Here is a 15,501-nt window from a genome sequence, read left to right as displayed (position 1 = left end):
AGATGACCACCTCCCTCTGAGTTGACCTGTTAACCTGCCCACCTGCCACAACTGAGGATGCTGCCAGCCCTGTGCACCCAATTCAAATGCCTTCCTCTCCTGGCATCCTTGCCACCACCTCTTTGACCACTTCTCAGTGTTCCTTTGGGTGCAGGCAGCATTCCCCTCCCTTTCTCTGCCATCTCTTCACTGCTAGAGCTCAAGGCCTGCTTCCTCTCCACTTCCTGCACAGTATCTCTATCCCTGGACAGCCTCATCCCTCCCAGTTTCAGTCCTTTCTGGATACTGGGAACTCCTAGTTCACACCCAGGCCTCTCACTGCCCCAGTTACTTCCCAGCCCAGCGGCCTCAATGCATCTGTCCTCGTCAGAAATGCACTTCAGGTCTCACTGCAGACCCTGGCATTCAGGGAGTCTCCCCAAAACCAGAATCAATGATCTCGAGAGTCATGTCAGCTTTTGAGCTATTTTCAATTTGAGATAAAATTCACCATTTTAAAGTAGACAATTCCATGGCTGGCCTCTCACTTGATCTTACCGTCTCCCTTAATCCTCTCCCTACTGACATAATTAAAACAATAATTTAGAACAGCGGTCCCCAACCTTTTTTGGGCCACGGACTGGTTTAATGTCAGAAAGTATTTTCACATTCCAGCCTTTAGGGTGGGACGGATAAATGTATCACATGACCGAGACAAGCATCAAGAGTGAGTCTTTGACGGATGTAACAGAGGGAATCTGGTCATTTTTTAAAAATAAAACATCATTCAGACTTAAATATAAATAAAACGGAAATAATGTAAGTTATTTATTCTTTCTCTGTGGACCGGTACCAGTCCGTGGCCGGGGGGTTGGAGACCACTGATTGAGAACATCCATTCACTCTGCTTGCCAGCTGCCACCAGTGATATGCCCATGGCTCCAACCTGAAGCCAACCCCTCTGCTGCCCTGTGCCCACCCTGCACTCAGGGGTCCTTCTGCCCAACACCGCCATATCATCCCACTGGCATGCAAACATCCTGCCCTTTCTTTGCTCCCCTGTGCAGGAAGCCCTCTGCAGAGGGTCTCCAGACCTGCTCTTCCCCACACCCTCCAGCCCCTCTTTGATACACTTAGGTACTTGCCCACAGTGCCCAGTAGCACCCTGGCTAAGGTCAATGAAGGCCACCAGATATTGGTCCCCTTTTCCCCTGATCACCCATCAGCATCCCTTGGCTTCAGTATTTCACCCTCTAGGGTGCCCTCCACACCTCAGCCCATTGCCCAGCCTTATCTGCTTCTGTCCACAGCTCTGCCTTCTTTGCTCATCTAGCCTCATGGTTCTGCCAATCTAGATGCCAGCTACTCCCCAATTACTCCCTTGAGCCCAGACATCACCTGGGCTGTCCACATGGCTCCTCCAGTCTCAAGACATAGCTAAGCCCAGCTGAGGCTGCACTGTACATGTCCCCCACATACCCCACTGGAGCTCCCCCAGCAATCAAAGAGCTGCGTCCTGGTGACAGGCTGAAATCCTTGGCTGTCTCCTTGCCACACTCCTAATCCATAGGGAATCAAACTGGTGCTTTCCAAAATATACCCAAACTCCAGACTTTTCCATTTCACTGCTACCGCCCCCTGGCCTTTGGCCTGACTGCACTGGTCGTGCTCTTGCCCTTCCAGCTAGAACAATCCTCTGCTCAAAGACAGTTTTGTGGTGAATTCTGGTGTCATCCATAGTCAAAGCCCCTACATCCTGCCCCTATGAGGCCCCGTGATTTGCCCTTGCCCTGACTTCTGATACCTGCTCACTGACCACCCGCCCTGACTTCTGATACCTGCTCACTGACCACCCGTCATGCACCTGAGACCCCTTCCCTTCCTTCCTTTTCATAACACTTACTCCTCTCTTTAACATGATATAATTTACTTATTTTGCCATCTTCCACAAAAAATCCTTCATGATGTTGCTCACTGCTATGTCCCACGGCTGCAGGGACAGAGCCTGCCAGTCAGTGGTGCTGGGTAAAGCAAATGTGTGTTGAAGCTACACCCCCTGCCCCGGTTTCTTGCCCGATGCTGGAGGCGGTACCTGTCTCAGCCCCTGCTGCATCCCAGTAAAAGGCCTGTTGCTCATTAAGTGTTTAATAACCAATCAAAAAACAATAGATTGACCTAATGAAGACTAGAGACAACCTATAGAGAATGGAGGAGGTTGGGAGGCAGCTCAGGGGTCAGGGCTTTACCTCCACTCTGAATAAGAATGTCAAACAGGTCATCCATCTGTTGGCTCGAGGAACCATTTTCCTGGGGAAGAAAAAGAGACCAAAAAAGAAAGAATGAAAATCTACAACAGGAGGCCCCCAGCCAGGCTCAGGGCTCAGACCTTCTTCCCTTCTGATTCTGCTAGCAGCCCGAAGAGCCCATCAGCCTGAACTAGGCTCCAGAGCCCACACTTACTCCATCAGACCAAGCCCTGCCATACCCATCCAGAATGGCCCACTCCCCAAGGCCTCTGTGACCTTATAAGACGCTCCTGACTGTCCCTGTCCTCCAGCTGGACTTGGGGACTATGGGAACCCAGTCCAGCAGCCTATGCAAATGCCCACCCTGGCCAGGCCTCAGTCTACCTTCTTCACCTGCTGTCTGGGCTGCTGGTTCATGGCTTCCTCATAGCCAGGTGGCTCCTTCTTCAGCAGAGAAGTTGGGGTTCCAAAGGGGGGCTGTGGTGGGTGCTCCAGGTCCATCTGGGCTGGAGGGCCAGGGGCTGGAGAACCAGGCTGGGACAAGGGCTGGACAGGAGATCAGTGAGAGAAGCAGTAGTTGAGGTGAGGGAAGCAGGCCCAGGCCCCTGTACACTCAAGGAGCACTGGTAGAGGTCAGGCCAGCTGCAATGGCTTTCAGAAAGCTTTCATGGAAGCCACTGGGGAAGAACAGATACAGGCTGGGGAGGCCCTGACCTCCAACCCTATGGAAGATGGAATAGGCACGGGGTTGCCGGCTGCCTTGGGTTTGGTACAAGTCACATGGGACAGAGAGAAGGGCTCTAGACTGATTCTCCCTCTCTTCCCTTTCTGCCTGAAGCTGCTCAGGGCCCCTGTCTCCCATCCTGAGGTGCCTGGATCCTGTCACTGTACCCTCTACCCTGGAGTTCTGCAGGACTGAGAGGCTATACAAAACCTAAAGCGGGCTGGGTGGAGGTTCTCGGCTGTGAGGGTGACAGCAGCAGGGAGCTAGCTACTGGTGACACTGTGGTGTGGGACAGCTGGTGCCTTTCGGAGATGAGAAAGTGGAGTGAAGCTCACACTAGGCTCAGCCCAGCAGCCCCAAGCCAGATCCCAGGCCAGAGAGCTGAGCCTACAGGCCTCTCCTCGACCCTTATCTGGCGCCCTGTCCCACACCTATGCAGCAGAAACAGGAGTGGGGCCCCGGCCTGGGTGGGAGCTTCTTAGGAGCCCTCTGCCAGGGTACAGAAATGTTGTCATATCAACAGTCAGAGGAGGTGGGCATTCAATGATGACTTCCCCCTCATGGCTGAGGGATCATGGGCAGGTCTCAGTACCCTCCTAGTTGACAGAGGAATGGCAACCCCTCACTTCGTAGAGTGGAAGGAAAGATTAAAGGAAGCAAGGCCAGCCTGCCCAGCCATGGGGCACCCCTAAACTGGGCTGTCATGAGAAGTAACTTCACACATACCTGTGTCCCCTGCACCTCCCACACCCAGGTACCTTCTGGGGGCTCCCACTGGCCAGGCCAGGGCTGTCTGCATTCTTATTGGTCACGGTGAGGACAAGGTGGGTCCCTGTGGAGTCAGTGATGACAGTGGGAGGTGTGACCCCCTTGATGAGGCTGGAGCCCTGTGGGCCCAGAAGCAGTTGGGGCGTGCAGGCTGGCTCCGGCTCGGACAACACGGCTTCCTGCTTCACCACCACTGCAGGGGGCACCAGGGCACAAGTGTCTACGTGGTGGGAAACAGGGGCTGCCAGGCTGGGGCTGAAGGGGTGAGCAGACCCCAGAGGCTGTTGGCTCAACTGGCAGCTGGAGAAACTGTTCTCCTGCTTCACTGGGATGCCAAGAGGCGTGGGGGCCGGCACAGGCTGCTGAGCCCGCTTCTCCTGCTCCAGCTGCAACCTGAGCCACTCCACCAGCTGTTGCTTCTGCCGGAGCATGCGCGTCAGCTCCTCAATCTGCTTGTCCTTTTCCTGCAGCATCTGGTCCTTGTCACGCCCCTCCAGCTCTGCCCGCACCCTAGGGCTCACGCAGCAGGACCCAGCCCGGGGACCCTCCTCCTTTACAAGGATCTGTAATGGCGAAGCCTGCAGGGTGAGCTGGGTCAGTGGTGATGTTACCATCTCGCCAAAGGTGTCCCCAGGCGTGGAGTTCTCGTCACCCGTGCTGAGCAGCGAACGCTCTGAGGGAGTGGGAGACACGGGGGGTGTGGAGCCTGTGCTGCCAAATTTTACCACTCCGTTGCTGGTCACTGTGGCCACTACCACCTCAGCTGGAGCCAGACCTGCTGCCACCAAAGCAGGCCCTGTGCTTAGCCGGGTTGCAGGGAAGGCTACCACCACCTCGCCAGCCTTGGGCAGGATGGAGGTGGCAGCAGGGACCTTGGGGGCTCCTGGCGCAGGGCTGACTTGTTCTTGGTAGGCACGCAGGCGCTCAATCAGGTCTGTTTTGGTGCCCGAGACAGGCAGTGACCGCAACTTCAGCTCCTGCTTCAGCTCTGCTACCTGCAAGGGGGTGGAGAGTCGAGGGTAGCAGGGGACAAAGGGAACTGGGTCCAGGCAAGAGGGCAGTTAGGGAAGGATGGGGAGGACAGGCTTGTTGTCTGTTAGGCCTCATCTATTCAGGCCTCATTGGCCACTTCACATACATCAACCTCCCACAGCCCTGAAGGGTGAGACGCATGTCCCCCGGTCCAGCCTCCTTCCTCTGCCCGTCCTTACCACACCAGGGACCTGAAACCCAATGCTCCCTCCCCCGTGTCTGTGCAGGACATGCCCTCAGCTGTCCCTCACCCTAGCATGGAGTTCAATAAATTATGAACTGAGTGGATTTTACAGGTGAGAAAATTGAGCTCACAAAAGAAAAATAACTGCTTCAAGATCACAGAGCTGACGAGTGGCCGAGGCAGAAGCTATGTCCAGGTCTGATGGGCTCTGAAGCCTGGGCCCGAAAGCCCCATGAGGCATCTGTGTCTTGCTGGGATCAGGCCATCACTCACAAGCAGCCAGCCTGGTTCAGAGGACAAACTCTCAAGGGAGAATATGATCCACTGTTTCTTCTGACTGGCGCAGAGAAAACAAGCCAGACCCTCAACATGATCCACCCCCACCCAATGCCCCATAGGCCACTCCCTTCCCAGGCAGACTCAGCACTCATCCAGCAGACTGGGTAGGGCATTAACTGGCAGAGTGGGAAAGGTGGGTGCTGAAGTGGACAGCCCCGAGTCTGAATCCCGGTCTACCGCCGGCCAGAGCTCCACCCTGAGACACTGTTGCTAGCTCATCCTTAAGCAGGGGGACAGTCATTTCCCATTTCTCACACTGCACCACAGAGGCCAAAGAAGAGAAAAGGTATACAAGGGCTAGGTAGGCCCCAGGGCCCTTGACAGATGCTGCCTGATGTTAATGGTAATGACCACGAGACAAGGCTGAGATGTCACAGATGACCATGCCAGGCACGCCTTGGTACAGCCACCAGGTGCCTCTGCTGGGAGAGACCAGAACCTGGAGCCCTGCTCTGCCTTCCATGCCCGTGCATCATGGGCTGGCTGCTCTCCCTAACACTGGGGTGACCACCTACCTTCATGTCGTCCAGGTTGGCAGGCAGAGCTCCTGGCTTGCCAGGCAGCGAGGTGCTGTTCTGACGTGCCAGCCCACCGGGTCCAGGGGCACCCAAGCTAGAGCCGGCGCTGGCAGTGGAGAGGCTGCGCACTGGAGAAGGTCCACCGCTTCCCAGAGCCTCACCTGCCGGCCTGAGAAGAAAAGGCAAAAATGAGCACCCACCGAGCCCCCCGCTCCCCGTCCCCCAGGGCTGGGCAGAGATGGCATGGGATAAGGGGCCTGCCCCTGGGCCCTGCCTGGGGACCACTCCTGCAGGATTCAGATTAGGGGATTCTTGAAGCCTGGGGTTCACCCACCCAGCTCTGGCATCTGCCTGTCTCAGGACCCCACTGGGGGGATGGGAGAGAGTGTAGGGCAGACTCCTACTTTGGCGGGGCCGGCAGGATGGTCTGGTAGTTGTAGTGCTGCTGCTGCTGCTGGTTGAGGATCTGTAGCTGTAAGAACAGCTGCTGCTGCTGCAGGATCTTGGCATAGGACGAGTCCATGGGGGGCACCCCCTTGTCTTGCTTTTGGTCCGGGGGGATGTACTGGTGATACTTGAGCTTCTTCACCTTTGGCTTGAGCTCCTTGGCTTTCTTGCTGCGTTGCGACTTCTCACTGGCAGACTTGGGTTGGCTTTGCTAAGGACACAGGAGACAAAGGAGCCGTCAGGGGCAGTCTGGGGCATCTCAGAGTTAGGCCCCAAGTGGGAGGCTGGTGGCCATCCTGTTGCAATGGAGTGGCTTCTGAGGAGGCACTGTTACCCACCCTGCCCAGTCTCACTCTCCCCTTACTGGACCATGCCCCTCCAAAAGCAGAGGCCTCATTAGTGCCCGGAAGTGTCCCAAGGAGAAGACAAGGGCGGACAAAGGGGGAAACTTCTAGGCTAAGGGACAATCAACCAAAAGTGATGTCACTGTCATCCTGAGCAGAGTGAACATGACAAGAAGGTTAAAAAGAGCTGGTTTTGGAGCTTGTGCCATCCACACCAGGTACCTTACAGACCTGCCAGGACCCTGCCTGGGCAGGGGCTCACAAGTCTGCTTGAAAATGAGGACTGAGCTCAGAGGTCACTTTCCCAAGGTCACATAGTAATCTTGAACTCATCAGGTGAAGAAGCTGGGACCCAAACCCAGGACTCCAAAAGCTCTGTTCCTTCACCAAATGGGCCTCCAAAGACCCCCAGCAAGCACACAGAGCCTCCCACTTGGAGCGTCATCAAGTACCCAGCAGACCAAGAAGAGCAAGCAGGTCAGGCCCGGGAGGCTATATAAGGGTCAGGAAGGGTGGAGCTGGACAAGGGGGAGAGTTAGCTGGGCGTGCCCAGCAAGGACTGTGGAGAGCCTAGATGGTTTTGAGCAGAGGACGCTGGACAGAGGGGTGAGGAATTGGTACGAGATCAGCTGGGGTCTTGACCAGATGGCAGTGGGGACTGATGCAAAGGTTTGGGCAGATGGACTAGAGGAAAAGTGGGTAACAAGAGCAAGTGGCAGATGAGGGGTTCAAGGGTTTATGGTTTTGAGCTTTGGCAACTGTGACAACAGTAGTCCCCTCATGGAAGTCAAGAAAAGGTTCTGGTTTTGCTAGGGAAAATGGAAAGATGGAGAAGACAGCAAAGCTTGCAGGGCACCTTGGTGCATGGAGATGGGCCCGCAGAGAGGACCCAGAGCAAGGCTGCAGAGTAAGCAGTGGGACTGAAAAAGAAGATAGAGGCTGAGAGCTGGGCCTGAGCAGCACCCCACCAAGAGGAAGGAGGAATAGGAGCCAGGGGAAGAGCAGCCACAAAGGAAGGTGAGGGAAGGCAAAAGAGTGGAGAAAGGAGCACGGCTTAAAGGGTGTCAGAGACAAATGAGGGTCTGGGCTGGGAGGGAGCCAGGGGCCCTTGAGGAGGTTTCACTGGCAGGGCTGGGGAGCCATCCCACAAAGGCTGAGACCCTACCCAGAGAAGAAGAAGTACAAACACACACACTCTTTCAAATGTACGGTGGTCAAAGGAAGGCACTGGTCATATGATGAGAAGCAAGTCTGAGGGAAGAATTTGGGGAAAAACCTCTGACATCTGTGGTCAGTCAGGAATAGGCCACAGAGGCAAGGGAGGTACCTGTTGACAAGGGAGCAGCCTGGAGCCAGCAGAGGGCTCTGGAGTGCCAGCGACCAGGCCAGAGGCACAGCTGCTTTCTCTGGAGCTGGGGGAAGCCATGAAACATCCTGCAGGCAGCAAGGCCTCACAGGGACATGCAAACAGGGCGGGCCTGGGGGCGGGCCCACAAAGGAGTGCATCAGGCAGCACCCAGAGGCACAGCAAAGGCTCAGTTGAAAGAACAGGCACCTGGCCAGCTCCCAGGCTGTGAGTGACGGAAGCAGAGGACCACAGATGACCAGGGACTCCCAAACAGGGCAGCAGGGTTTTGTGGGGAGATAATAAAACAAGACCAGACAGGGAAGCAAGTTGGGGGCAGGAAGGAAGAAAGTCTACCCAGCAGGAGAGCAAACTCAGGTCTCAGAGACCCTGGAGGCGGAGGCTCTGCAGGGCTGGGAGACCAGCACCAGCTCTTGGTGCCCAACACAAGGTTCCCAATACGTGTCTCATGAAGGTTGATGGTCAACCCTGGTATTTCAAGTCAGGCCTTGGGGGAAAATAAAGACAAACACCTGACACTGCCTGCTGACCTTGGACCTATCACTTCACATCTCAGCTCTGTCACTTGTAGACAGGGGTAACTGAGGCTGTCAGTGACCCAGATGGGATGGGTGGGCATATTTCCACAGGGAGGGCAGGAATAAAGGCTAGGACAGCCCTGTCCAGAGCTTGGCATACTGTGCTCAGTTAAGGGTGGCTATAACTGTGACAGCCAGTGTTTTTGGAGAGATCAGGAAGCACTCCCAAATTACTTCAGTGACCTTTGCTAAGCCCTGACAAGGGAGAAAAGATCTGCACCAACCCCCTAGTTTCCCCATGCTGGGATGGAGTTGCGGCAGGGCTCAGAAGGGCACAGGGAGAGGACAGTCAACTGGAGAACTGTACCTTAATAAGCGTGGGGGTGGGCTTGGCGGTGGGCACCGTGGTTCCGTTGGTGAGGCTGGGAGGCAGAGGAGGCTGCTCTGCCAGGAAAAAGGTTTCTCCGGAATCTGGGCCCACTGGGAGTTGACATGCAACCTAAGAAGGGGGAAGTGAGGACACCTCATTTTCTGGCTGCTCCAGAGGGCGTGGCCATCTCCAGGTGGCATTGCATCCCAGCCCTGCCCTGCCTGGGGGTGGGTAGCAGTCACTTCCTTGGACATTATCACTGTCAGGGGGCAAATGGAACCAGAAGAGAGAGAGACAGAGGGAGTGAAAGATCATGAAACTAAAAATGGACACGGGGTGGGCCAGGGAGGCATATGAATTGCAGGCGGCCCTATGTCCTCCATGTGAGACCACAGGGTAACTGAGATGAGCATCTGCTGTTGACACTCCATTCCCTCAAGCAGCCAGATCTTCAGCTACCAAGACAACACCCCTCCCACTTCCCTGTTTCACCTGGTCCAGGTGAGGGACCTCAGACTGGGCAGCTCCAGCCAGTCTGGGGCCCTGAGAAGCAGGGCACACGCGGAGCAGGCCAGCTTACCTGAGTGGGAGATGCAGAGGTGGCACTGGGCAGTGGCTCGCTGGCTCGGGCTTCCAAGGGAGATGGCACTGAGCCCTGAGACTCATGGCTGGCAGGCTGCTCAGGAGATAAGGCATCACTACTGTCCTCATCAAAAGAAGAGCTGTCCGCTACTTTCGGGTAGTTCACCTGGCCCACTGAAAGCCAAATCCAGCATAAGACTCTACCTCTGGCCCCGAGGAAGGGGGAGAGGGGCCCTGCTCAGCAACCAGAGGCTGTCCCAGCAAGGTGCCTGCCCCTCAGCCCCAAACTCCAGCCCAGGGAGGCAGACAGGGGAAGGGAGATCAGCAGCCAACCTGCCTGTGGGTCCAAAAGAGCTCTAGGAAAGCTCATCATCATGACTGAAATGAAGTAGGGAAGAGTCCTAGTAGGCCATCAAAGTGCTCCCCTGGACAAGGGAAGGCCTGACTTTTCACCTCTTGTTTTTAACTCTACACATGGGTCAGTCTTGAAAGTTCTACTCTCCCTCCCTCCAGCTTGCTGCTTCCTTTGCCTCAGTTTCCCTGCTGTGAAGGTACTTTATTCCCATCCTATGACTGCACAGAACTGCCCTCCTCTTCCCTCAGAGGCTTGCAGACCCTGCAGTGAGGGCTCTAAGTCTGCAAAAAGGGTCCTTAGGAGCACAGGTAACAGTCTTAAGACCTAAACAAAGTCTAGGAACATTCAAAGGAGTCTCTTGAAAAAGGAACACCTGCCTGCACAGGTGAAACAGGACTACTGGAAGTCTGGTGACCTCCATTTAGTGGTTCCCAGAAACCCAAGGCCACCAGAATAAAACCCATCCTAGGGACTATACCTTCCCCGCCCCACCCTGGGTTGGATGGCCACAACTGCAGGTGCTCCTGGAACCAGCCAGGACCAGGCAGGGAGGCAGAGGCAGGAGGAGCAGGGTCACAGCATGGAAATCTCAGGATACAGAGAAAAGGTAAGATGGTAACAGGGGCAAGTAGACTATTTCAAAAGACCCATGTCACAACCACCACCTCAACACTGTTAGGGAAGAGGTTCTGCACTGGGGCTGCTGTCCACATAGGAGGAACTGAGGCAGTGGACACGGCACAGAGGTGAGCTGTCAGCCATGCTGGGGGGAACCTTCTGTAGTGGAAGACCACAGAAAAGGAACAAGAACAAGCCAGTGACTCTCCCAACAGACTCTTCCCCTCCAGGGCCATGACCTGAGACTGTCTCATCTCCTGGGGCCTAGAAAGGAAGCCGCTGAGTCTGTCCCTCCACCAGCCAACTGCAGTGATGGAACCAGGAATGGCCATGGCTGGGCTGGCTCACACACCACTCATCTGTCCTAGCAGGAGCACCTGGGCAGTGCACAGAGGAACTGAGATCACTGACCACCAAGGACTTCATGCCAATCACGCACACAGATTTTCTCCCATGATCTCTTAGTCCCAGTGAGGGGCCTGCTATGGGACAGCAGCCACACGATGGAACCAGGATGGAGGAGCTGCAGCTCCACTCCCCGGGTCATCCAACCTGAGGAAGCTGCTGGCCACACTGAAGAAGCCCAAGGACTGGTGCAGGCCAGGGTCACTGCAGTCTGTTTCTCTCTACTGTGGCCAGGTGTGGTGCAGGATGTGGAGGGACAGAGACAGGTCTCTGCCTTCTGGGAGTTTATGGTCCAGTTTCCTTGGAGCACAGTACAGTATAGGCTCTGCTAGAGGGAAACAAAGACTCTGAGGGGAGGCTGAAGAGGCTTTTCTAAGGCTCAGGGGAGACATTCTGGAAGAGAAGGCCTTGTCGTAAACCTCACAGATCAATTGGGCATGGCCTGGAGAAAAGGGAATGTAAGGCCCCCTTCTCACAGCTGCAAAACTGTCCCAGCTCCTGCTCGCTCCTCCCATCTCCTACGTCTCCACCCTAAACACCCTTCCCCATACACGCTCTCCCTCCTTTCCATCTCCTCTCACCCCCTGAATAAACGGACCACATTCCCTGTCACCACTCCTGACCTCCTGCTCATTCATCAACCCATTCGATCTGCCTTTTGCTGGCAAATTCTTCTTTCTGTCATGTCACCAGTGATTACCTCCCAGTCAAACTAAACCACTCCTAGGCCTTAAACAGCTGTACTTTGCCAGCTATCCAGGCCACTGCCCCTATTGTCTCTCTGCCTGGAATGTCCTTCTGTACTTCTCTACTTGGCAACAATGATCTAACTTTAGGTTGACCCCAAATGTGCCATATCACCTGTGTACTTCCCCTGCCACTGACACCCCACCCTGAGAGAAGCCCACCGTGGCAGAGCTCCCTGCACCGCACACACCGCCCCTTACTCTGCAGTGTCCACCACAGATGGCAGTGCCAGCCGGTCAGTAATGAAAGTTACTGTGAATAGCAGCAGCCCCTCCATGAGTCTCCCCAGGAGCCTATGCTGTGCCAGGCCCCTTGTCCTGCAATCCAGGTGACAGCTATGTCACAGGGCCATGGCCTTTCTGCTACACAAAGCTGGCATCAGCTCAGAAGCCAGACTTGTTTATACATCAGTTTTCACTTACAGACTGAATTTTCTGAAGGAAGTGTCACAGTTTGTCTTTGTTGCAGGACCTCACACGGGGCCTGGCACACTGCCAACTCTCAGCCAACATTTATCACATTTTGGCTGGCTGGAGAGAGTCTAAACTGACTTTGGCCCAAACATGGGCCTGTAAACTAGGGGCTGCTGTGGAATCTGGTGAAGATCTTGGGGAGGAAAACACAGATGAGGCAGGATGGATGCCAGGGCAAAGCAGTGGATTAAAAGGGCTGTTGGAAAGCCCTGGCCAGGCAGCTCAGTTGATTAGAGCTTTGTCACAATATGCTAAGATTGTGGGTTCAATCCCCGGTCAGGGCACACACAAGAATCAACCAATGAATGCATAAATAAGTAGAACAACAAATAGATGTTTCTCTTTCTCTCTCGCAACCCCACCCTCTTTCTCTAAAATCAATTAAAAAAAAAAGACTGTTAATGGCCCAGTACATGCTTGCCTCCAACACAGGCACTGCCTCCTACAAGGCCACACCACCATCTGCCACGCAGGGGCAGCCCTGAACCCACAGCCACCTCTGACCCAGAGCCTGAGGCACAGCACACTATGCTCTGGGTCCACTCCTGTGGTTCCACTTTGTACCCTGCCCAAAGTCTGACTCATCATGGGGAAGCAGTTGAGCCCCCTTCCCCTAAAGGTACAGCTACCCCTCCAAGAGCAGGAACACATGGCCTTGTCTGTGTTCAGGTCTTGGGTCCACTGTTGCAAAGAAAACATGTCTGTACCAACAATTACCAGAATATAAGGAAGTCCTGTCTGACCTGCCTATGGCATGTGGAGCACTGCACGGCCTGGACACTGTCTGCCTCCCACTTCACATCCTGACATCCCTCCTCCAGCTTCATGTCTGGATCTATCCGGAGCACATGCCTCTCTCCTATGCACACACTTTACTTTCTACTCACCCTGCCACCCCAGTCTTGGCCATCCCCTCCCCTGCCACCACACCCCAATGTCAGGCCCTTTCGGTGCCCCCTCCAGCACAGCTCTTTTTTACCTGCCTGCGTAAGCCCCTAGACATGAGCTCTCTGAGGACAAGTCTTGGTCTACCCTGTGGGGCTACAGTCCTATCACACTCTGCCTGGATAGATCCATGTTTGAAAAGTAGGATATATGGGCAAAGTGCCGCACTCCAAACAGAGATGCACTAATAAAAGGAAACAGTAAAGCACAGATTCCTAATTTCTGGCATCTCCATACATTCACACACATCAATTTCGATATCAAACTCCACTGTGAGAAAGGAGGAAGTCCTGAGTTTATAGAGATGAAGGTGGACATAGGTCTGTTATTTACGTAGTTATTTTGGCATGGCGCTGACCACTATGGCCACTGGCACTGTCCCAAGCCAATGAAACCTGTTTTTCAGGCTCTTTGTACTCTGTTCCTCAGTTCTTAAGTTGAAGCAAGAAGTCAAAGGGCAAGAAGCCCAGACCCTGTCCCCCTGCATCTGGCCTGCAAGTCCACACAGGGTGTCTGGGGCCTCCTCACCGATGATGGCTTCCTTCAAGCTAGACTCCACAGGCAGGATGTTCTTCTCCACCAGCTCCATGGGGCCAGGCCTCTGTGCAATCTTCTCATTGAGGTCATCGGCCAGTCTGGCTCTCTTTAGCTTCAGCTGTTTGGCCTGAAGAGAAGGTTCAGCCGAGGTCTCTGCCCGTGGGAGAGAATGGAGTGCAGGAGGATGTAGGAATGGACCTGGTTTTGCCCTGGGCACTCCAGAGCAGCTCTCCTTCCCTCTGGGGAAGGAGCAGAGACCATCAGAATGCAAAGCGCATCCCAGGCAGAACAGGGTGGCCCAGCTTAAAGTTTCACAAGGACAGAAGAAGGGGCCCCAACTGTGGGCACTGTGTGGTCACACACAACAATAGCCACCAGGCCCAGGCAGGGCCAGAGGATTCTCTGAGGTGGAGCTACAAAGCTGAAAGAGCACCAGACGATGGAGTGGTCTCTCCTCTCCCTCAAGCTTGCTCTGTTAACAAGAGACAATTCACTCCCTGCTCTGGGCATCAGTGTCTTCGTCTGTAAAATGTGATGTTCAGACTAGGAAGGTTCTCTTTCAACCCCAAAGATAGTTCAAAACTAAACAACAAAACAGGATAGATTCACATTGCTTTCAGCAGCCTAAACCTTTCCTTCATTAGAAAGTGGGAAGAAGTGTGTGATTTTATTTATACATCACAGGTGTTCACATACCATATTTCCCCATGTATAAGTCGGTCTCATGTATAAGACGCACCTCAATTTTGGGGCCCAAAATTTGAAAAAAAAATTGTATTACATAAAGTTATTGAACTCAAGTTTTATTCATCATAAAATTCATAAACTCTTCATCACTGTCAAAATTCCCATCCATTAGCTTGTCCTCATCTGTATCTGATGATGAATCACTGTCTTCAACAATGAGCAAAAAAACAAGTGCAAAAAAGCGGGAAATGCAAGTAAAAAAATCTACAAGTTTTTAGAATCCAAATTTTTTGAAAAAAAGGTGTATCTTATATATGGGGAAATACAGTAAATGCTGAGTGAGTGAATGAATGAATCAATGAATGAAAAAGAAAGCAAATGTATTTTTATAACAGATTTTGGAGGAAAAAATTTTATATCAAGAGTTGATAAGCCTGACCATGTGGTGGTGAGTGGATGGAGCGTTGGACTGGGACACAAAGAACTCAGGTTCAAAACTCCAAGGTCACTGGCTTGAGCCCAAAGGTTGCTGGCTTGAAGCCCAAGGTCTCTGGCTTGAGCAAGGGGTCACCTGCTCTGCTGTACCCCCCCACCCCAGTCAAGGTACATAATAAGAAATCAACCAATGAACAACTAAGGAGCCACAACAAAGAATTGATGCTTCTCATCTCTCTCCCTTCCTGTCTGTCCCTATCTGTCCCACTCTCTGACTCTCTGTCAAAAAAAACAGAGCTGACGAGATCCAGGGCCACCACATGGCCGTGGGAGAAAAGGGTGAGCCAATCCAGCAGAATGTGCTTCTCCAGGAATTCCCAAACCCAGGGGTGGCAGCCACAGCACTGCTGTGTCTCCATGGTAAGGTCTGGCGTGCCCACTGCCTACAGAAATGGGAGTAGTGAGAAAGGGAAGAAGTATGGGTGGTGAAACAGTGAACACACAGTGAGGACAAAGGGTTAGAAGCATTTCCATTCCAACACACCTTCCAAAATGTGCATCCTAACCAGCTCTGATCTCTCCGGGCGGGAACGAATCTTCCGTTTCAGATAGTCCTCTGTCTATAGAAAAAAACACACCAAGAAGCTCTCAAATCCAGGTCAGAAGCTATGACATGAATAGGACCAAAAAGCAGCTGTGGCTGTTGGTCACCTCCGCAGCCCCAGGATCTCAGGTTCGAGACTGCAGGGTTCTGAGGCCTGGAGAGGCCCGGGCAGGATGCATCCACTTCCAATTGCACCTGCCACGGGCACTATCCATCAAGACCATTTGTCATTCTGACGTTGAACTACTGATGTATTTGTTAAAAATCTATTATTTTTA

At 53.6% G+C, this 15,501-nt stretch overlaps 1 protein-coding gene across 4 annotated transcripts in view; it reads right to left on the bottom strand.

The window, feature by feature from the left end:
• MRTFA (myocardin related transcription factor A) overlaps positions 1–15,501 on the bottom strand; it is a 109,490-nt gene that overhangs the window by 3,314 nt on the left and 90,675 nt on the right. The window contains exons 4-12 of one of the 4 annotated variants that reach the window (XM_066257272.1): positions 15,164–15,239; positions 13,489–13,650; positions 9,416–9,591; positions 8,833–8,964; positions 6,195–6,448; positions 5,788–5,959; positions 3,698–4,712; positions 2,610–2,746; positions 2,226–2,286 (exon numbers count right to left, since the gene is read on the bottom strand). In XM_066257272.1, the coding sequence (XP_066113369.1) occupies positions 2,226–2,286; positions 2,610–2,746; positions 3,698–4,712; positions 5,788–5,959; positions 6,195–6,448; positions 8,833–8,964; positions 9,416–9,591; positions 13,489–13,650; positions 15,164–15,239 (2,185 nt within the window). Of the gene's footprint in view, positions 1–2,225; positions 2,287–2,609; positions 2,772–3,697; positions 4,713–5,787; positions 5,960–6,194; positions 6,449–8,832; positions 8,965–9,415; positions 9,592–13,488; positions 13,737–15,163; positions 15,241–15,501 lie in introns of those variants that run through there. The other 3 variants (XM_066257255.1, XM_066257266.1, XM_066257281.1) reach the window with 3 other exon arrangements.

Source organism: Saccopteryx bilineata, chromosome 1 (genome assembly GCF_036850765.1).
Source record: "Saccopteryx bilineata isolate mSacBil1 chromosome 1, mSacBil1_pri_phased_curated, whole genome shotgun sequence".
In the NCBI taxonomy this organism is placed as follows: domain Eukaryota; kingdom Metazoa; phylum Chordata; class Mammalia; order Chiroptera; family Emballonuridae; genus Saccopteryx; species Saccopteryx bilineata.
Note: the sequence above shows the minus strand (reverse complement) of the source record. Positions and strands in the feature narration are given on the sequence as shown.